Source organism: Meleagris gallopavo, chromosome 19 (genome assembly GCF_905368555.1).
Source record: "Meleagris gallopavo chromosome 19, MGAL_WU_HG_1.1, whole genome shotgun sequence".
Taxonomy (NCBI): Eukaryota; Metazoa; Chordata; class Aves; order Galliformes; family Phasianidae; genus Meleagris; species Meleagris gallopavo.
Genome location: NC_139422.1, coordinates 1,571,343 through 1,589,021, shown reverse-complemented (window position 1 = coordinate 1,589,021; position 17,679 = coordinate 1,571,343). Strand labels below are relative to the sequence as shown.

General features: G+C 49.3%; 1 protein-coding gene and 1 long non-coding RNA gene across 7 annotated transcripts in view; one reads left to right on the top strand and one right to left on the bottom strand.

The window, feature by feature from the left end:
• The window catches only part of NSMF (NMDA receptor synaptonuclear signaling and neuronal migration factor), a 42,391-nt gene extending 34,281 nt beyond the window's left edge, over nt 1–8,110 (bottom strand). For 4 of the 6 annotated variants that reach the window (XM_085239544.1, XM_085239547.1, XM_085239548.1 and 1 more), the window contains exons 1-2: nt 7,818–8,110; nt 444–505 (exon numbers count right to left, since the gene is read on the bottom strand). In XM_085239544.1, coding sequence (XP_085095670.1) covers nt 444–505; nt 7,818–7,924 — 169 coding nt within the window. In that variant the 5' untranslated portion in view covers nt 7,925–8,110. The remainder of the gene's footprint in view (nt 1–443; nt 506–7,817) is intronic. The other 2 variants (XM_085239546.1, XM_085239550.1) reach the window with 2 other exon arrangements.
• A 32-nt stretch (nt 8,111–8,142) lies between these two features.
• LOC146543110 (uncharacterized) lies at nt 8,143–13,502 on the top strand. The gene is made up of 3 exons (XR_014887316.1): nt 8,143–8,193; nt 12,138–12,249; nt 13,237–13,502. It is a non-coding gene; the product is annotated as an uncharacterized LOC146543110 (long non-coding RNA).
• The last annotated feature ends 4,177 nt before the right edge of the window (nt 13,503–17,679 follow it).

Sequence of the window (17,679 nt, the reverse complement as noted above, 5' to 3'; positions counted from 1 at the left end):
CCTGCTGAAGAAAACCCTGGGAAGAAATCCAAAGGTTACCTCCACCAGCAAAGACAGATTGCTGCACATACACTATGCACGGCAACTCGTGTACCACAACTCATATTTTTTTATTCCTCAAAACAAACCAGAGCGGAAGCCTCGTGCAGTGCAGTTTTTCATTCTTCAGCTGAAATGTCATCCAAGGACATCAGCTCGAGGAGCAAATTTATGACAGGATCCACTGGAACTGAGCTTGTCCCCACAGCCCTCCCAGTGCTTGAGTCACCAAAGTGCCTTTTCTCCTCATGGGCTTCACATGGATCCACAGGGTGACTCTCCAGCCCCTCCGCTGCTGGGATCTCACATTGGCCCTTTGCAATAAGTAAGTCGACACACTTTAATTCTAAGGCATAAGTAGGTGCATGCACATGCAGACAAAAACAACGTACATCATCTCTTACCTGAGCCATTTCTGCCTTCGGGATGATTTTGTGAAAGGTATTCTCCAAAAGCCCTTGCCGCTCTGTGCATCCAAGCATCACCAATGGCAGCAGTAAGAGAAAGAAGAGATGGACAGTGGTTGAATTCCAAGGAAAGAAGGAACAGTTCAGCACACACGGCTGCCTTTCCCTCAGCTTCAGGTGACATCAACTGAAACAAGCTGCAGTGGCAGCTCCTCTGTTAACACGCCTCAGCTTTTCCCCAGCCAAAGCATTTCCTTAAGGAGAGTTGCACTACAACCCTGGCAGAGAAACAACAGATAAAACCAGTGCTAAGATAGAAAAAAATTCACCCGTGTGCAACTTAGCCTTGTTTCTGTGGCGCCCGTATCTCCCAGCTAGGAGCTGGATCACACCTCCAAGCACCATGAGTTAACCCTCCTGCAGCTCTGAGGGGAAGGAAATCCATCCCAGTCCCAACCATCACCCCAGTCTGTCTTTCTCCTCCAGTTCCAAATGCTCTTATCTGTGAGCAATCACACTTAGAAATTAATGGTAACAGCCATTTCACCTGCCTAATCCCTACATTTTTCAGCATCGACAACGCCAGTATTCGGACCACTGGCAGCCCATAAAAGCCTCTTGCTATTTTTCAATAGATTTAGGTCCCATGAAATGACTGAGATTTTACTGAAATATATTACAGCTCAACCAGGCAGGGTGAGCTCAACCCTTACTGCACTTCAAGAGAGCAAACTTACAAATATTCCAACCTGGGAGCTGTCTGTGTTTAACCCACAGAGGAAAGGAAAGGTCAAGGCATGCATTCCTTCATATAAATACTGGGTGGAGACTCACAAACAGCAAGATCAAACAGGCTCCCACCTCCCTGGGAAGTCAAACCAAGCACTCAGCCTCCAAGCACAGACAGCTCTTGCAGGGGGAGGAGAGGAAGACATGGGGCAACTGGGAGAACTTTCCATGCCTCGAAACATCCCTCCCCAGTTCAAGATGCTATAAAAGACTAAGGTCGGAAAGGCTGTTAGATGTCTAAGTGAAAGCAGCTTTGACCTCCAAATCAACCTTCCTTTCTACCCAGCACTACTGCACGTCTCAACCTGTGTGGCCAGGATTTTCTCCCATTGCTTTCACTCACCTCCTCCCAAAGGGAGGGAGACGAACAAAGCCACAACGTACCTCCCAGTGACCAGAACTGGAAGGAGTGGGAAGTCTATCTGTCATCCACAGCCAGCTAAAGGGGATTGATGTGAAAGATTAAAGAGGAGAACAATTTAGTCTCTCTGGGGCTGAACTTCAGCACGGACAAATCTGAAGAGCTTTGGTGCAGCACAGCTAGAGCTGTGCAAGAAGAAAAGTTTAACCCTTCTGCATCATTATAGGTCAATGTGCAGCGCTGAGGTTTTTCTTTTTTCCAGGTTCCTGCTTGTCTAGGACCGGGATGTACTTCTAACATCAGCCTGAGGTGCCGGCTGCCCAAATTGCATTGCCCAAAGCCGGCACACCCCCAGGGATGGTCATGCACAGTCATGTGGAAGAGCTGTACAACCAGCACAGCAATCTGCATGGAGCAAACTGTCATGGTTCACCCAGGCAGGAGGACAGCACCTCATGAATGGTCCTTGCATCCACTAGCCCTTGGTCTCAGCAAAATGCAGAACTTGGTCTTGGGGCAACAGAGGAAAACCTGGGAGCTGAAGCTGCTCCTGCAGCCCAGCATAGAAGGGCAGAGGCTCAGCCAAAAGCCAGGCTTGGGCTCATTGGCAACAGGAGGCTATGCTGGAGACTTCCAGCCTCTCTTCCACCAGACAGCAGGACACACATCCTCCAAAAAAGCTTCAAAGTTTATCCAGAGCAACATCAGTCGCTTAATTGAGGAAAATAATAATGAGAAAAATATCAGGGAGAGAGCACAGGGGCTTGCACAAAAAGATACTCTAAAATGCAAAGATAAAGTTTAGTTTGTAACTAGATCAAAAGCTCCAAGAGCACCTATCACTTTCCTCCATTCATCTCCACCAATGCCTGAAGCAGAACTGTCTGCCTTAGAACATGAACCAAGGCTTCACCTTTAGCTTGCAAACCATGCTCAAAAAATTAGCACCAATCATTTCTTAAGACCCAACGTACAAATGATGGGCCAGAGGAGCACTGCTGCACCCCATCCCTCTCATTCTAAGCCATTCAGAGCCCGAGCTCAGAGGTGCTGCAGAGCCTCCAGCCTCACCCTTACCACCCCCAGCACACGGGGCAGCAGGGCAGAACCTTGCAGGCCAGAGCCCAACATCTCAGCCCTCTCCTCACAGAGCAGCAGCACAGGGCTACTCAGAAACATGCTGCCAACACCAGCTGAGCCCGCAGCTCCGTCCCTGCCATCCCACTGCCCTGCTCTTCGTGCTGCTGGTCAGCCTAAGAGCAAACAGCCCTGGATGCCTGATCACAGCTCTCCAGTGACAGTTAATAAGCCAGCGAAGCCTGCACAGCACAATGTGCGATGGGGGTTTTCCAGCCAATTACACTGCAAACTCCAGACTAATTGTTTGCCTATTATCTCAGTGGTTCCCTTCTACATTTCTGCCTCTCAAGTGCCACTGAGGCTGTGGCTCAGCAGATCTCCCACAGATGCCCACACGTGCCTCTTGCCAAGGGGACTCGGATGGCCACTCTCGTTCCTTATGCCTGGCCTCATCTTGCCAAGCCTTCTGTCCTCCTTCCCTGCCCTCGCTGTGCTCACTCAGCCCAGTTTGCCAGCACCTGCCGGCATCATTAATGTGCCATTCACCCTCCCTGGCTATTTGCTGACATGATTGAAATAAAGCAGAGCAAAACTCAAGCAGCTGGGAACTGCTCTATTCTGTATCTCAGTCACTATAGCCAAAGCCCATCAAGCCCTCTGATGGCTCTGGACAGTAACACTTCTGCTGGGCTAGAAAGAGACATACGATTTAACTTGTAAGAGAAGGAAAAAAGAAACTTGCTTCACACGAGTGAGATGAAGTGCAAGGTGCCTTACATGGACACAGGGAGATGAGCTATAGCCTGTGACACTGTGAAAGCAGCACACAAATGAGCAGGTAGCTACTGAGAGGCAGTCAGCTGATGCCATGACAAGTTCAGCCCTGACTCATCCAGAGGAAGGTTTTCATTTTGGTGACAGACCAGACCCGCACATAACGCAGTCAGTACAGTTTGATCTAACCAGACATCAACCAGGGCCCACTGCCTTGGTGCAGTGAGCTACTGAGTGCAACCAGCAAGGAGAATGCTGCCTGTGCCCCAGAGGAAGCACTACCATCTTCTTTGGCTTCTCCTCCAACAGAACTACTTCCAGTGCGGAGGCTGGGGTGGGACAACGCAGGCAAAGGCAGCCGCCCTTCTGCAGGCATCTCTCAGCACCAAAGTGCTGGTGTCAGGGCTGGAGCCATGTCTGGAAGACAAACAGACTGAGAGCTGGCAGAGAAGCAGAGAAGGTTTAGACAAACATTTGCTAGAAGGAGGAAAGCCGCCAAATAACAGAGATATCAATTACAGCGTGATGAGTGTGGAATAGCCTTTATGTCTCTGAAATAATCACATCAACAGGATAAAAGGAGCCTTGATATGTACTGGCAGCTACGGGAAATTGATGCACACAAATTTATGCACTCCTCTAAACTGACACTGAAGTAAGTGAAAAAACGTGCACTGAAACGCTCAGAAATACATGAAAGCACTGTGGTAACTCCATTTTGAGCACTGCAGCAGGATAGGCAGAAGTCAGAGTATTGAGAAGTGTTGTACGGAAAGAGAAAAGAACGAACACCTTCTCATGGACGTTCAGAAGCAGTGCCCAGGAGGTGCTGCAGGAATCTGTTGTGACAGCATGTGACAGTGCTGTGCATCAGAAAAACGGGAGCAAGAGAGCCCTGCACCATTGGGACTTACATCCAACAGCAGCCCTGGGAGCACCACAGCATGTCCATCCTTAGCAGCTCCATCACAGAAAAACCGCTGATGCTCACAGTGGTTAAACCCAATGGCAGCATCATGCTGACAAAAGTTGGCCTTCTGCAATAGCTAAGTAACAGAAAAACTGTCACTCACGGGAAAAGGAAAACCACTGCTGAGATCTTGAAGTCAAAGTTTGCACCGTCTCCGAGGAATTTATATTTACAAAGCTCTGACAGGAGGAGAGAGAACAGAGCAGGTTCTGTATGAACATGAGAGTTCATACCATCCCCGGGAAAATTCACAAGCAGAAAAAAGGAATCCAGACTCCACTAAGAGCCCTGACCTAAGCCAGAAATGACTCGACAGTAAGAAACCTGAGGTAAGGAGTGCATTCGGGTATCTCAGTGTTTTGTCAGCACAAGACAGACACTTTCTGAGCCTTTGTGGACTTGTTTCAAACCACCCTATGGCCTCAGCAAAGTCAGCAAAGGAGGAGCGAGGCAGAATTCTCCTCTCTCCAAGGGAGAAACACCGAAGTCCTGACACTAGGTAAGAAAAAGCACATACTCAATTCACATGTCCTGTGCTAACCACACCAAGGAGAAGTTCTGGAACATCCAGCAGAAGCCTAATGTCCTCTACAAGCACTGCTGCATTCCCCAGAAGAAAGCTACAAATCAGAGAAGTACCAAGTGGAGCTGCAGTGGAGTTTATTGCCACATCTGGGATGTCAGCATCGTTCTGTAGGGCTAAAGGCGGTGAGGACAGAGAAAGCTATTTCTAAAGGCTTTGGTTCATCTCTGCCCTTGAAAGCATGCTAAGGAAGCCAAGGAGAGCGCGTCCGATGCTTCTCAGGTCTGATGGGAACATGCAGACACCCAAAGCACAGCAGCCAGAGCTGCTGGCAGAGGGGCAGCACCAAGGTCACAACGCAAGGACAAGGACACATCCCTGCCATCCGCAGGCATGCCCCAGGAGCTGCAAGGCAGAAAAAAAGCACACATGTGAAAGAAACAGCATGACAGCAAGATCTCACAGCCACACAATTCAAATCTGAGCAAAGCAATGCCACTGAGCCAGCTGTGTGCTGCAGCTTCCTCAGGAGAGGACAGGACCGCAGAAACCGAAGACACAGCAGCATGGACGCCCCCAATGATGCTAACGCAGAGCAACTGTGCCATTATTTTTGAGGAGCTATGCAAAAGTCCTAACACACAACACACTGCATGGAGCTTAATGAATTCTCCGGGGACACGAGATCCCCTGAGCAGCTCTGCAGAGATTTTAATTGAAGAAGCTTGGGAGCTTGCACCTTCTGCTTGGATCACATCCCTCACAGCAGCAAACAAACGATGCTCCCTGCTCAGTAAGAGTGGCAAATGTGCACACATACTCCAGCTGCATGCAATAAAAATACATCAGCAGCTGCTTGGACTTGCAGTGCATTTCAGGATGTGATTTTTTTCCTTTCAAAAAGTCACCTGCCCCAAGTGAAATACGAACAGCAGAGCTCAGAAGTTGCTGAGAAACAATCCCAGAGCATCTCTCCCTGCAGCACAAATGCAAGGCCCTAAAACTGCCTACATGAAAACGGAGGGGGCCAGATCATTGCAGCAGCATTACCCACATAGGTGATCCAAGCCCCCAGCCCTCTGGGGAAGGGCAGAGCAGCCTATTTGTGTGCCTTACTTACCATCCTGCAAAGCCCTCTCTGTAAAGAAATGAGATGAGGATACGTGGGATGCAGAAGGAGGACCCAGGACAGAGGAGAAGAGACAGTGTGCACTGGGAAGCTTGGAGAAACCTTCCAGCAGGTGGATGCTGTCTGCTGTAGAAATGCTGAGGATGGCTGTGACTGCACGGGGCAGAAGCTGACACGTGCAGGTAAGAGCCAAACCAGCAGTGCTTGCTCCCCACCAGCACCACCTTCACACAAAGGAGCAACACAAGGCGCCCCGTGTTCCCTGCCCTCCCCAAAGGCTTCTTCAATTGAACATTCATTGAACCGGACAGAGCAGCACTGCATAATGGCCTGCTGGACCGTGTTTCACAGCCCACCCGCCCAACCCCTCTGGTCAAAGCACCACGACTCACACCCCTACCAGACACCTCCGAGCTCCCACGCAGCAGCAGCAGCCGCCTGTCAGTAGCTGCAGCACACACATAGCAAACCAGAACCTGAACTCTGCAGATTTCACACTACACGAGTAGTGTGCCCATCCTGATGTGGGCAGTTGCATTCCAAATGCGCTAGCTGCTCTCAAACACCCACACTACCATTTGAAATCTTCTCGCCTGTTACAGAATATGTTGTTTGTGTGCCTGACTGTCTAATCCTACACCCAAAGCCCCATTACAGCACTCAAGGTGCATTTTATGTCATTTCTTTCCAACCACCTGGCTGACATCTGCCAAAAAGAATCTCACTGCCGAGCCTCTGAACACCACCAAAAGCGCTCATTCTTTCAGCTATGAACACAGCACACTGCAACGTGGGGAGAAGTTCCAGGTTCTGCCTGGACAGCTTTCTTCAGATGCACTCCAGAATTACAACACAAAAGGACAGCACCACTCAGACAGCTTTGGTGGTGCTCCCTTCAAGCCCTCAGACCTTCCATGGACAGCGAGATGCCACAATGCTGAGCCCCGGACTCACAGAGGTGACGGATCTCTCAGCAGCACAGATCAAGCCCTACACATGACTCCAGGCTGTTCCGAAGCAATTCTGTCTGACACAAAGGAGGTTACATAACGCAGCTGAAAAGTTTATTTCTTCCCTTTTTTCCCCAGCAGCACAGAGCTCATCTGGATGTAGCAAAGCCCCGGACAGACCTGCCCAGCACACAGCTGCGCTGGAAGGGACCCTGAAGAGCTGCTCCATGCCCTGACACCCAGCTGCAGGGAGGCAGGAGGGTCGAGTCCGTCCTGCCCAGCAATGGGCACAGCTCCTCCGCGATGGCTTTGTAAACTGAAGCGCGGTCACCCACCAACACGTTTTGTAGGATGTCCTACGCCTGACACTCATAGGCACCACGGGCTATAAGCACAGTCAGCGAAACCCTACGCTGCAAGGCAAGCACGACAGGCACAACCACAGAACCCAAACCTCCCACTGCTCAGCACGGCGGCTCCGGGCACTGCAGAAGAGGGCAGATCCGATGGGTCTGCGGCGCGTTTCCCAGGGCTGAGGGATGTTCCCGCAGCAGGTTTCCCACACAGCAGAACGAGAGCCCTTGAGGAACGCTGCCCCCGGGCACACGGATGGCATTTCAGCCGATTAAAAGCCGGCGAGCAGACTGACAGTTTGCAAAGCCCCAGAGCTTCGCTCTGCCGGAGCCTCGGACGGTGCGGGCGCAGCGGTGACCCGCACACACGGCTCAGCCCCGGGCGGGGTCCGACGAACCGCCTTCATGGGGACGCGACCCCCACCCCCATCCCACCACCCACCTCACTTTGGCCGCCACCGACGACATGGCCTCGTTCCTCAGCGTCTTCCTTTTGGACACGGCTGTGCCCATATTCGCGCGGGGGACGACTGCCGGAGGAGCGCTCATCGCACGAGCCCGAGGCCGCCCATGCCGCGGCGGGGCCGGGTGCCGGGCCGCTCCCCGCGCTCAGCGCCCCGCCATGCCGCCCCGCTGCCCCCGGCGAGTGCGGCTCTCCGCCGCGGCCGCTGCCTGCTCATTGACTGCGGCAGGAGGGAGGGCCGGGGCGCGGCCGGCCGCCCAGGAAGCGCCGCTATATTTGGCCGCCGGCTCCCTCCTCCGCCCCCGCCTCCTGACATCATGGCGGGCGGCCCGAAGGGGCGCGGAGCTGCGCTGAGGTGAGGCGGTGCGCGCCGTCGGGTTTAACGCTGCTCGGTTGCGAAGCGCCCCGAGGGCTGTGAGGGCGGGCAGGCGCTGGTGGGCTCTCTGGTGACAGCGACAGAACCTGAAGCTACTGAGGAAAAGGTCATTCACCGAGAAGGTGATCAGGCACTGCGACAGCCTCCCCTAAGGGGTGGTCGTGGCACCTGGCAGAGCTCAAGGAGTGGCTGGGCAACGCCACTCCTTGATCTTTGGGTGTCCTGTGTGGAGCCAGGAGATGGATTCCATGATCCTTATGGGTCCTTTCCAACTGCCTTGTTTTTTCTTTACCTGAGTATGTCACTGGCTCACTGCCCTTCAGAGAGCTTCTATGGAAGAGATGGAAAATCTGGAAAACAGAATCACAGAATTACCGAGGTTGGGAAAGACCTTCAAGATCACCCAGTCCAACCATCCACCTATCACCAATAGTTCTCACTAAACCATGTGTCTCGCAACACGAAATCCAAATGTTCCTTGAACACCTCCAGGGTCAGTGACTACACCACGTCCCTGCGCAGCCCATTCCAGTGCATGAACACTCTTTCAAAAAAATAGTATTTCCTAACATCCAGCCTAAATCTCCCCTGGCACAACTTGAAGCCATTCTCTCTAGTCCTATCACAAGTTACAGGAGAGAAGAGGCCAACCCCAAGCTCGCTGCAACCTCCCTTCAGGTAGTTATAGAGAGCAATGAGGTCTGCTCTGAGCCTCCTCTTCTACACACTGAACATCCCCAGCTCCTTCAGCCGCTCCTCATCAGGCCTGTGCTCCAGACCCCTCACCAGCTTTGTTGCTCCTCTTTGAACCCGTTCCAGGGCCTCAGTGTCTTTCTTGCAGCGAGGGGACTCAACACAGACTTAATTTCTTGAAGAGTTCTTGTAACTATTTGGTTCTATTAAACTACAACTTGGAAAGCAAAGCAAGTCATTTAGAGAGCAGAAAACCCTGTTGCTCCACTGTGTACGGACACAAGGATCTCGCTGTGGGTGTTATCACACAAGGCACCATGAATAGCAAACCTACAGAAATGCATCTCTGCTTAGACACCAGCCGTGAGAGAAAAAGTTCCCTGTGTATAGAATGAAGATATCACCCTGCTTTTTAGTTTAGACTGAAGGAGAGTTGCTAAATGGCATCAGCCTCTCCATCACTGCCACCAGGAGAGCTGGTCACCGTGCCCTGCTCACTTGTCAGGGCTGCCCACACCGACATCACTTCTCCCATCCAGCCCAAGCAGGATGAGCAGAGCTCGGCTGTGATGAACTAAGTGATGAGGTGATAAATGCTATAATCTCGTTGCGATGTGCTAATATCAGAGAGGAGTTAGGGCAGGTGTGCCTCAGTCCTGTGTGCTGGAAGTGAGGATGGTAGAGCTGCTTGTGTAACTCAGTGCCCAGCCTTATTAACCCTGCCACAAACATCCAACACTGCCACAGTCCAAGCCTTTTTACTGTGCTTACCCCCACTTTTCTTTTTAACAAATAACTGGAGGAAAAAAATACTCTTTATTCCATAATATTTAAATATTTTGCTTGTGGTAGAAAATGCTGTTCTGGAAAAGAAGAAAATCAACAGACGTCTCTACTCTAACCCTGACATAATCCCCCCCAGATCTACATGGGAACACCCCGAAGTTCCCATCAGTGATATGGTTCAGATCCAAAACAACACCCAGCATCAATGTACTGGATTTCTTCTCACAGAAGAAGATCCCCATTAAAAATCTAACAGTCATAAGCCACCCCGCCTAATTTTTTATTTTTATTTTTTGTACAGCAAAGTGTTTCTCCAGCAGAAAGTAAAAGAGAATCCATTTTTTTTAGGGAACACCTTAAAAAAACAACTGCTGTGTATGTGAACCATGCAATTAGTTACAGTGAGTGAAGCAGTGCTCAGTACTGTCAGTTCCAAAATGTAAGAGAAGGATGCCTCCACCTTCACCCAACTTTCAGGCCAGTATCTCTCACCTGTGCTCCTCTGGGAGCTCTTTTGGACTCGCCCTCATCCATCACTCAGCAAGCTTCAGTGCAGGGCTCACCTCAAGGCACTGCTCAGAGCTTGGCTGGATTTTTGGATTTTGGAGATCTCCAGTGTCCATCTCAGTGCTATGCCACTCTCACAGGGAAGGCTTTTTTTCTTGACTGATCAGAATTTCTCTTGTTGCAATTCAGACCCAGTGCCTGTGCACCCCTGCGGAGGGCCCTGCTCCACCACTCCCTGACCCATGCAGGCACTGGCCCATCTCCCTGCAGTTTCCATCTTGCACTCTGCTCCCTTCCCCACCTACACTTTGGGTTTCCTCTCTGCTTTCAGGTTTCTCTTGGTATCTGGGGGTTCGGGCAGCCCAACGTGACAAAGATGGGGATGCAGCCATTGTGCCAAGCGCCTACAGCTCATTAAAGCTGGCGAAATGCCTTTACTTCATGCTAGGAAAAGAGTCAGGCGAGCCAGGCAGACAGTTCCCCATCACTTCTCCATGGCAACAGGCCTTCCAGATGCATGTAGGCAAACGGGCCGAGGAGGCAGGGAGCATCACAGTCCCTGTGCCCCTACCCCAAACCTCCTCTGGTGGGGCTTCCTGCTGAGCTTGCTCCATGCTAGGGGAGCACACCCCAGAACTGCTTCAAAAACAATCGTAGCTCATCAGAGAAATGCTCTCCTCCCACTGGTGAAAATGAAACACTCTAAACCTGATACAGGCAAAATTCATCCTAGCCACTGATGATTTTTTATCTATATAAATGTGTCATGCTTGAAAAGTCTGGTATCACAGAATCCTTGCAGACCAAAAAACATGTATTAGTCTAATGTGAGATCCTGAATACTATGCCTTGTTAGGTCTAAGATGAGAAGGGCCATTGACTTTCAGATATTAAGGTTGCAGTCTTCTAATGCTTAAAAAAGTAATTTTTTGTCAAGTGAGCAAAAGAATGTGTATCCTGACCATTTAAATTAAAAAATAAAATAAAATAAAATAAAATAAAATAAAATAAAATGGAAATAAGGCAAGCAGAAAACAGTTACAGGAACCACTCACAAAAAGCAAAACCAAATAATAATAAATGCTCTTCAAACACACGAAGCACAGAAACCCTGCTGGCGAGTCAGAAGTTGGCCATGGTGCAACAAGAGCTCTTGCAGGAGGTAAGGTAGGAACAAGAAAAAGAACAAAGTGGATGTTTTGCAACTGTAGTCAGTGAGGACAAGCTCTGAGAAGTGCCTGTGCCAAAATTCTGTATAAGGACACAGGATTTGACTTACATTCAAGCTGCCTGCTGAGGAAGTTGAGGAAAAAATAGCCAAACCGGAGAGTACAAATTCACCAGGCTGAAGTGGCATTCACTGAAGTGCTCAGGATGAGGAACCCAGATGAAAAAATTTAGTTACGTAATTGTAGCATGTAACCACTGTGCATGGCAGCCTCCATGTCTGAGAGCTGCAAGATAACAAATAGGAAGGGTTTAGGGTTATTACAGACTGTGAAGTCTGAGGTAACTCTTGGACAAAGTGATAGAATATTGGTGTGCCTTTGGATACAACTGAAATATTGGAGAAAAAAAAGGAAAAAAAGGTAGTTTTCTTTCTATAAAGGAACACCTCAAATCTACTGCCATTCTTTAGGGGAGTTTCAGTCTGCACTCTTCAGTGTTTTTGTAAATAATCTTGAAAATGGAGTGAAAAAAAGGAATGACAAAACTTGCTGATGATGCTGAGGTATTCGGAGTCATAATACATGAGACGCTGTAAAGATTTATACAAGGACCACATGACAGTGAAAAAGTAAGTAATAAAATGGCTCAGGACATCCAGTCTAGATAGTTACAAAGATAGGCAGACAGGAGAAAAACAGCCGTAGCTGCAGAGCCCAGCACTGGGCTCTGCACTGATCCTTATCCTCAGAAATGTCTTTTTCTCCCAGGTTCATCTGAATCTCATCCCCACCCAAGCTGCACTTGTGCATCACAGGCTGATCGCTGGCTTTGGGTTTAGTGCAAACCCAGGAGTCTCATGGGAAGCAACAGCACAGTGTGGTAAGCATAAAACCAGGACAAAGCACGATATTTGATTGGCCATGTGTGGTGACTGTAGTTTGGCAGTTATTTATTTACCAACAAGGGCAGAATAACAGGGTAGCAGTGCCAAGGGAGATGTGGGACCCCCACCCTAGGGACATTTCCTGTACACTGCTGCATGAACCAGCAGTGGGGGTACTCCCAGGCAGTTGCTGTGCTTAAACCAGCAGTGGTGTGAGCACTGGCTCAGGCAGGGATGTTTTTAGCCTCCTGCCCTCTGTTCCTGTCATTCTGCATGAAACAACTGGCTCGAATATGGTGATAATGGAAGGGCAAAACACTGGCTTGATATGTCACAACATCCCAATTCAGCTCTTCTGCCAAGTCAGAACAGCTCTGAGAGATGGTGATAAAACCAAGGTGGTGGGGAAGCTGGAGGAGCTGACTGGTTTATCTGTATAGCAGTGCATGGAAAGAGCTGGAGAACAACAGATCTTGAGTCCAACTGCAGTGGGAAGCTCAAGCTCTCCCAGGTACCAGGAGTTCACTAAACTATCACCTAGCTACCTTCCCACTTGGTTAATTTAGTCACTTCGAGATGTTCCTGTTGAATTCATCGATTAGAAACTTCACTCTAATGATGCACTATAAGTAAATAACTCTCCCCAAACTGGAATAATTAAAATTAAGCAATACATCACAGAAGCAATATCAATAGTTAACAAGTTGGAGTCAGCCAAGAATTACGGTTTTGCTTTGAGCAGATTCGCTTGGACAGATCTGTTCCTAAACAGCCATGCACTTGGCATCAGAAAATAAGAGCTTGTTCAAATACAGTCCCAAAGATAGTTCTGATCATTATGAACAGTTCTGAACCAGCTAGGATACAGAACACTCAGACCCATCTTAAGGCCAACTCTTACCCTGCTATTTTTAGTTAAAAATCTAATCAGTAATTATCGGGGCTGGATACACCCTTCAGCCTTTCTTTTTGTTATGTGACAGGTACCAGCCCAGACACACTAATGAGTACAGTGTTGGCAGGAGGGGGAATCAGATCGTGTTAGACCTTGTTCACTCACCTCGGCTACAGGTTACAGAGAGGGAATCTTCTCCTCCACCCTTGTAAGTCTTTGCACTTGCCCAAGTCTTCTCATTTTGCCAGCATTATAAAGAAGCCAAACATTATTTTGTATTACCTGCCTGTTCCTGCACAAGGTCTGTAGCAAGGCCAAGGCAGAAGCAGCTTTGTTCCAAAGAGGAGATTTGGAAGGGGGAATTTGTACTCAGCTGGGTGTGGAGACATAGACAAGCAGAACCTTCCTATCCCACAGATACAAAAAAACAACATCAAAACAAGCTGTGGAGCTTTGCTATCCACACGTAGCTATAAAGTGGGGAGGGAGGAAGGGGAAATATGAGGGCTGTTGCACCCCTTCAGAATGGGTGCAGCACATGCAGCCAATGCTCAGGGAAAATCCCAGCACCAGCATCATCTTCTGGCACAGGGGATTTCATGGGCATGGACAGCCAGGCTGCATCTCACTTGAACCCCAGCCACAGAGCTGCTACAGAGCTGCTTTGTCAGCCCTTGCTGGCCCTTCCAGATGGGGTCAGAAGATGACTCAGAGCAAGAACTCTTCTAAACCAGGTTTCCCACTGGGAGATTCCCATATTAGCACTAAATTGGCCTGGGTCTGTCTGGCTTCACAAGAGCAGACTTTGCTGTGGCTGACATTCTGAGTGAGAGGAAGATGACGAAGCTGTGGGATTTATTTTGCTTTCTCATCCAAGAGCCTTTGCCGGAGTCTTACCAGCTTTCTGTGAGCTGACACTGGATGTGAGGAGGATGGTTTCAGCTTGCACTGCCATCAAACAGCCCCTCTGGGCAGGCAATGCCTTCCCAGGCTCCCACTGCACTGCAGCACCAGCCCTGGCACGGCCCATCCCTGGCGGGAGGCATCACACTACTTAAAGAAAATTATGTTGCCGGCCTTTTCATTATCTTGCCCAGCAAATGTTCCCATGAAAAATAGGCCTAATTATCTACCCACATTCAAATTACTCTAAGATGCAATTTCCTTCTACTCTGTGGGGTTTGCTTTCCTTCTGTGGATCTTATGATTGAAATACACTCAATTAGCTATTACTCTGCTGGCTGAAATCTTGATGTCTCCATCCAGATCTCACAGGCATTACAACAACCCAGTACCAAAAGCTCATATGCAAACCACACAAAGGTCTCATCACTCAGCCTTGCCTATTATTTATTAGATTTGTATTACAATAGACTGAGAAACCCAGCCTGGATTGAGAGCTTTTTGCAATGTGTAGCAGTGAGCAAACCTGCTTTAAAACATGGCCCAGAAGGCTAAAATAATTTTTGAAATACAAACTGTGCCTGGTGCCAGGTTAACTGGAGCCAGGAAGACTCCTATGCACAGCCTTGTTAATATACACATAGACCTATTCCTGTCACAGAATCACAGAATGGCCTGGGTTGAAAAGGACCACGATGCTCATCCAGTTCCAACCCCCTGCTGTGTGCAGGTCGCCAACCAGCAGCCCAGGCTGCCCAGAGCCACATCCAGCCTGGCCTTGAATGCCTGCAGGGATGGGGCATCCACAGCCTCCTTGGGCAACCTGTTCCAGTGCCTCATCACCCTCTGAGTGAAAAACTTCCTCCTAATATCCAACCTAAACCTCCCCTGTCTCAGTTTAAAACCATTCCCCTTGTCCTATCACCATCCACCCTCACAAACAGCCATTCCCCCTCCTGTTTATCCGCTCCCTTCAAGCACTGGAAGGCCACAATCAGTTCTCCCCTCAGCCTTCTCTTCTCCAAGCTGAACAAGCCCAGTTCCCTCAACCTTTCCTCATAGGAGAGGTGCTCCAGCCCTTTGATCATCTTAGTTGCCCTCCTCTGGACCCATTCAAAGAGCTCTACATCTTTCTTGTGATGAAGGCCCCAGGCCTAATAAATTATAATAAGGTTCAGGCATTACTGTTCCATCTTGTAAACCCCCTTGCCCTTTCCCAAACTCCACCTTGAACACAAGCAGAGTGTTTCCCATTGCTCTGTGCTGTATTACTGTCTGTGCACTCCCACTCTCCTTTTCATACCAGCAGAAAACTCTTGCTTGCTCCTTAGTCAGTTTTCAGACCATTTGACTGAGCACATGGATATGAGGGGAGAGCTGGGTTGGCAGCAGTGCTTGGAGGCAGCCTGACCACCTCACGGCAGCTCCCAGCCCACGCTGTGTCAGACTGGGAGCACACAGCAGGTCTGTGCTGCCTGACCCTCAATAAGCCCAAAGGAGTGTGAGCCCCATCGTAGCCTCCTGTGTCACTGACAGCAAGCATCTACTGTTAGTGCTAATGCTACCACCAGAGGATTTCATGCTAGTGTTGGGAACAATACTGAGCAGCTGTGCAGATACTCTCAATCAATACAGGTAAGAGGAGCTTCTAAAAACCCAAAACAAAGGAAATAGTGGCAGCACGGGAGATTGCTGCAGTCTGTGTCCATTGTTTGGGTGGGTTAATTTCAAAAGCAGGGTATGCTTACAGCCTGGAAAGCCAACAGTACCCTGAGTTGCATCAGAAGAAGGGAGGCCAACAGGGAGCAGACTGTCCCTCTCTACTCTGCCCTTGTGGGGCCCATCTGGAGTGCTGCACCCAGGTCTGTGGCCCCCGATACAAGAAAGGCATGGAGGTGATGGAACGGCTGCAGAGGAGGCCACAAAGATGATCAAAGGGCTGAAGCACCTCTCCTATGAAGAAAGGTTGAGGGAGATGGGCTGATTTAGCTTGAAGAAGATAAGGCTCTGGTGAAACCTCGTTGTGGCCTTCAAGTACCTGAAGAGAGCTTACAAGAAGGAGGGGAACTGACTTCTTACACGGCCTGATAGTGATAGGACAAAGGGGAATCTCTTTAAACTAAAAGATTATGGCTAGATATTAGGGGAAAATTTTCTACTCAAAGGGCTGCGAGGTACTGGAACAGCTGTGTGTGCCCATCCCTGGAGGCATTCATGGTCAGGCTGAATGGGATCCTGGGCAGCCTGACCTGCTGGTTGGCAACCTTGCCCACGGGAGGGGGTTGGAACTGGGTGTTCTTTAAGGTCCCCTCCAACCAAAGCCATTCTGTGATTCTGTGAAAAGAGTGTTCCTACAGCTCTGCAAAGGAAGTCACTGCCCAGGAGACAAAGAATTTAGATGAGACCCTTTATCTCAGATCCATGGGAGCTGCCAGCAGGACAGTGGGCATTTTAAGACTAGCATTATATCATTTTTCTCTTATTTTCTTAAAATAATACAACAGGTAGGGATAAATAAGTGAAACCTGGGAGTCAGACAAGCATCATCTATAGCATAAGGGAAGATGAGGAGGATGGCAACATTTCATTCCTTCTGGCTAAATTAGTGCCTTCACATTGACATAAGCCATTCCCTCAGAATAAACTGCAATAAATAAAGCAAATCATCATAACAGAGGAAACAACTTAGTTATTTCATGCAGGGAAAATATTCCTTAACCTCTCTGCGTGCAGTCACTGAAACACGGAAGCAAAGGACCTCTGGAGGTCTGTGGTCCTGCTGCCTGCTCAAAGCACAGCTGTGACCTACACCAACGCAGCATTTCTTATCCAAGTTGTGACATGCTTTCTGGATGCACCCCCCCACAGTGATGTGTTCCCATCATGCACCACCTTCCCAGTGAAAAGAAGCTGATTTTGTACCTACCAGAGACACGTTTTTCTTCCAGGATTCTTCAGCGCTGGCAGGGGCCATTCATTCAGCAGCCATGGAGGTGAGGACTTGGCCCAAAGCAATAGAGGTCTCTCACGGTTGGGATTCCCAAACAGCTCCAGGAGCTGTCACTGACAGCTCAACGATTCGGTGATTACTCAGTTTTTGCCTCATCCCACATCCCAGTACTTCACTGTTTGGCAAAATAACAACACGACTTTGTTCTGACATTGTTGGAGCCCCGCAGGAGAAATGTTGAAGTCCAAAGTGGCTGTGTTATATTTAAAATGGAAGGAAAAATATTGCTGTTAGAGGAGAATTTGTGTGAGCTGTCTCTGTAAACACCCAAACACTGAAGCTCAAATCCATTCCCTGCACCGTGCCCAATCCTTGCTGTAATTTAAAGTGCTGTGCACAGGAATGAAATCTGCTGTTCTGCACGTTTTCTATTACTGTTAGGATTCAGGCAGATCTGGAAATGCAGCACTCACACTCTGCACAGCCCAGGACATGGCAGAGCCCATCTTGCTCTGATGCACTTCTGCCTGGAGTGGGGCTCTGCAAGGAAGTGGCAGCCATGAGCTGATCCTGCAGAGAGCGAGGCCAAGGAGCAAGGAGAGAAGGCAGAAATGCGCAGGGAAGATGACTCAGAGAGCTCAGCTGGAGGATGATAAGGGCTGCATTTAGCCTTTCCCT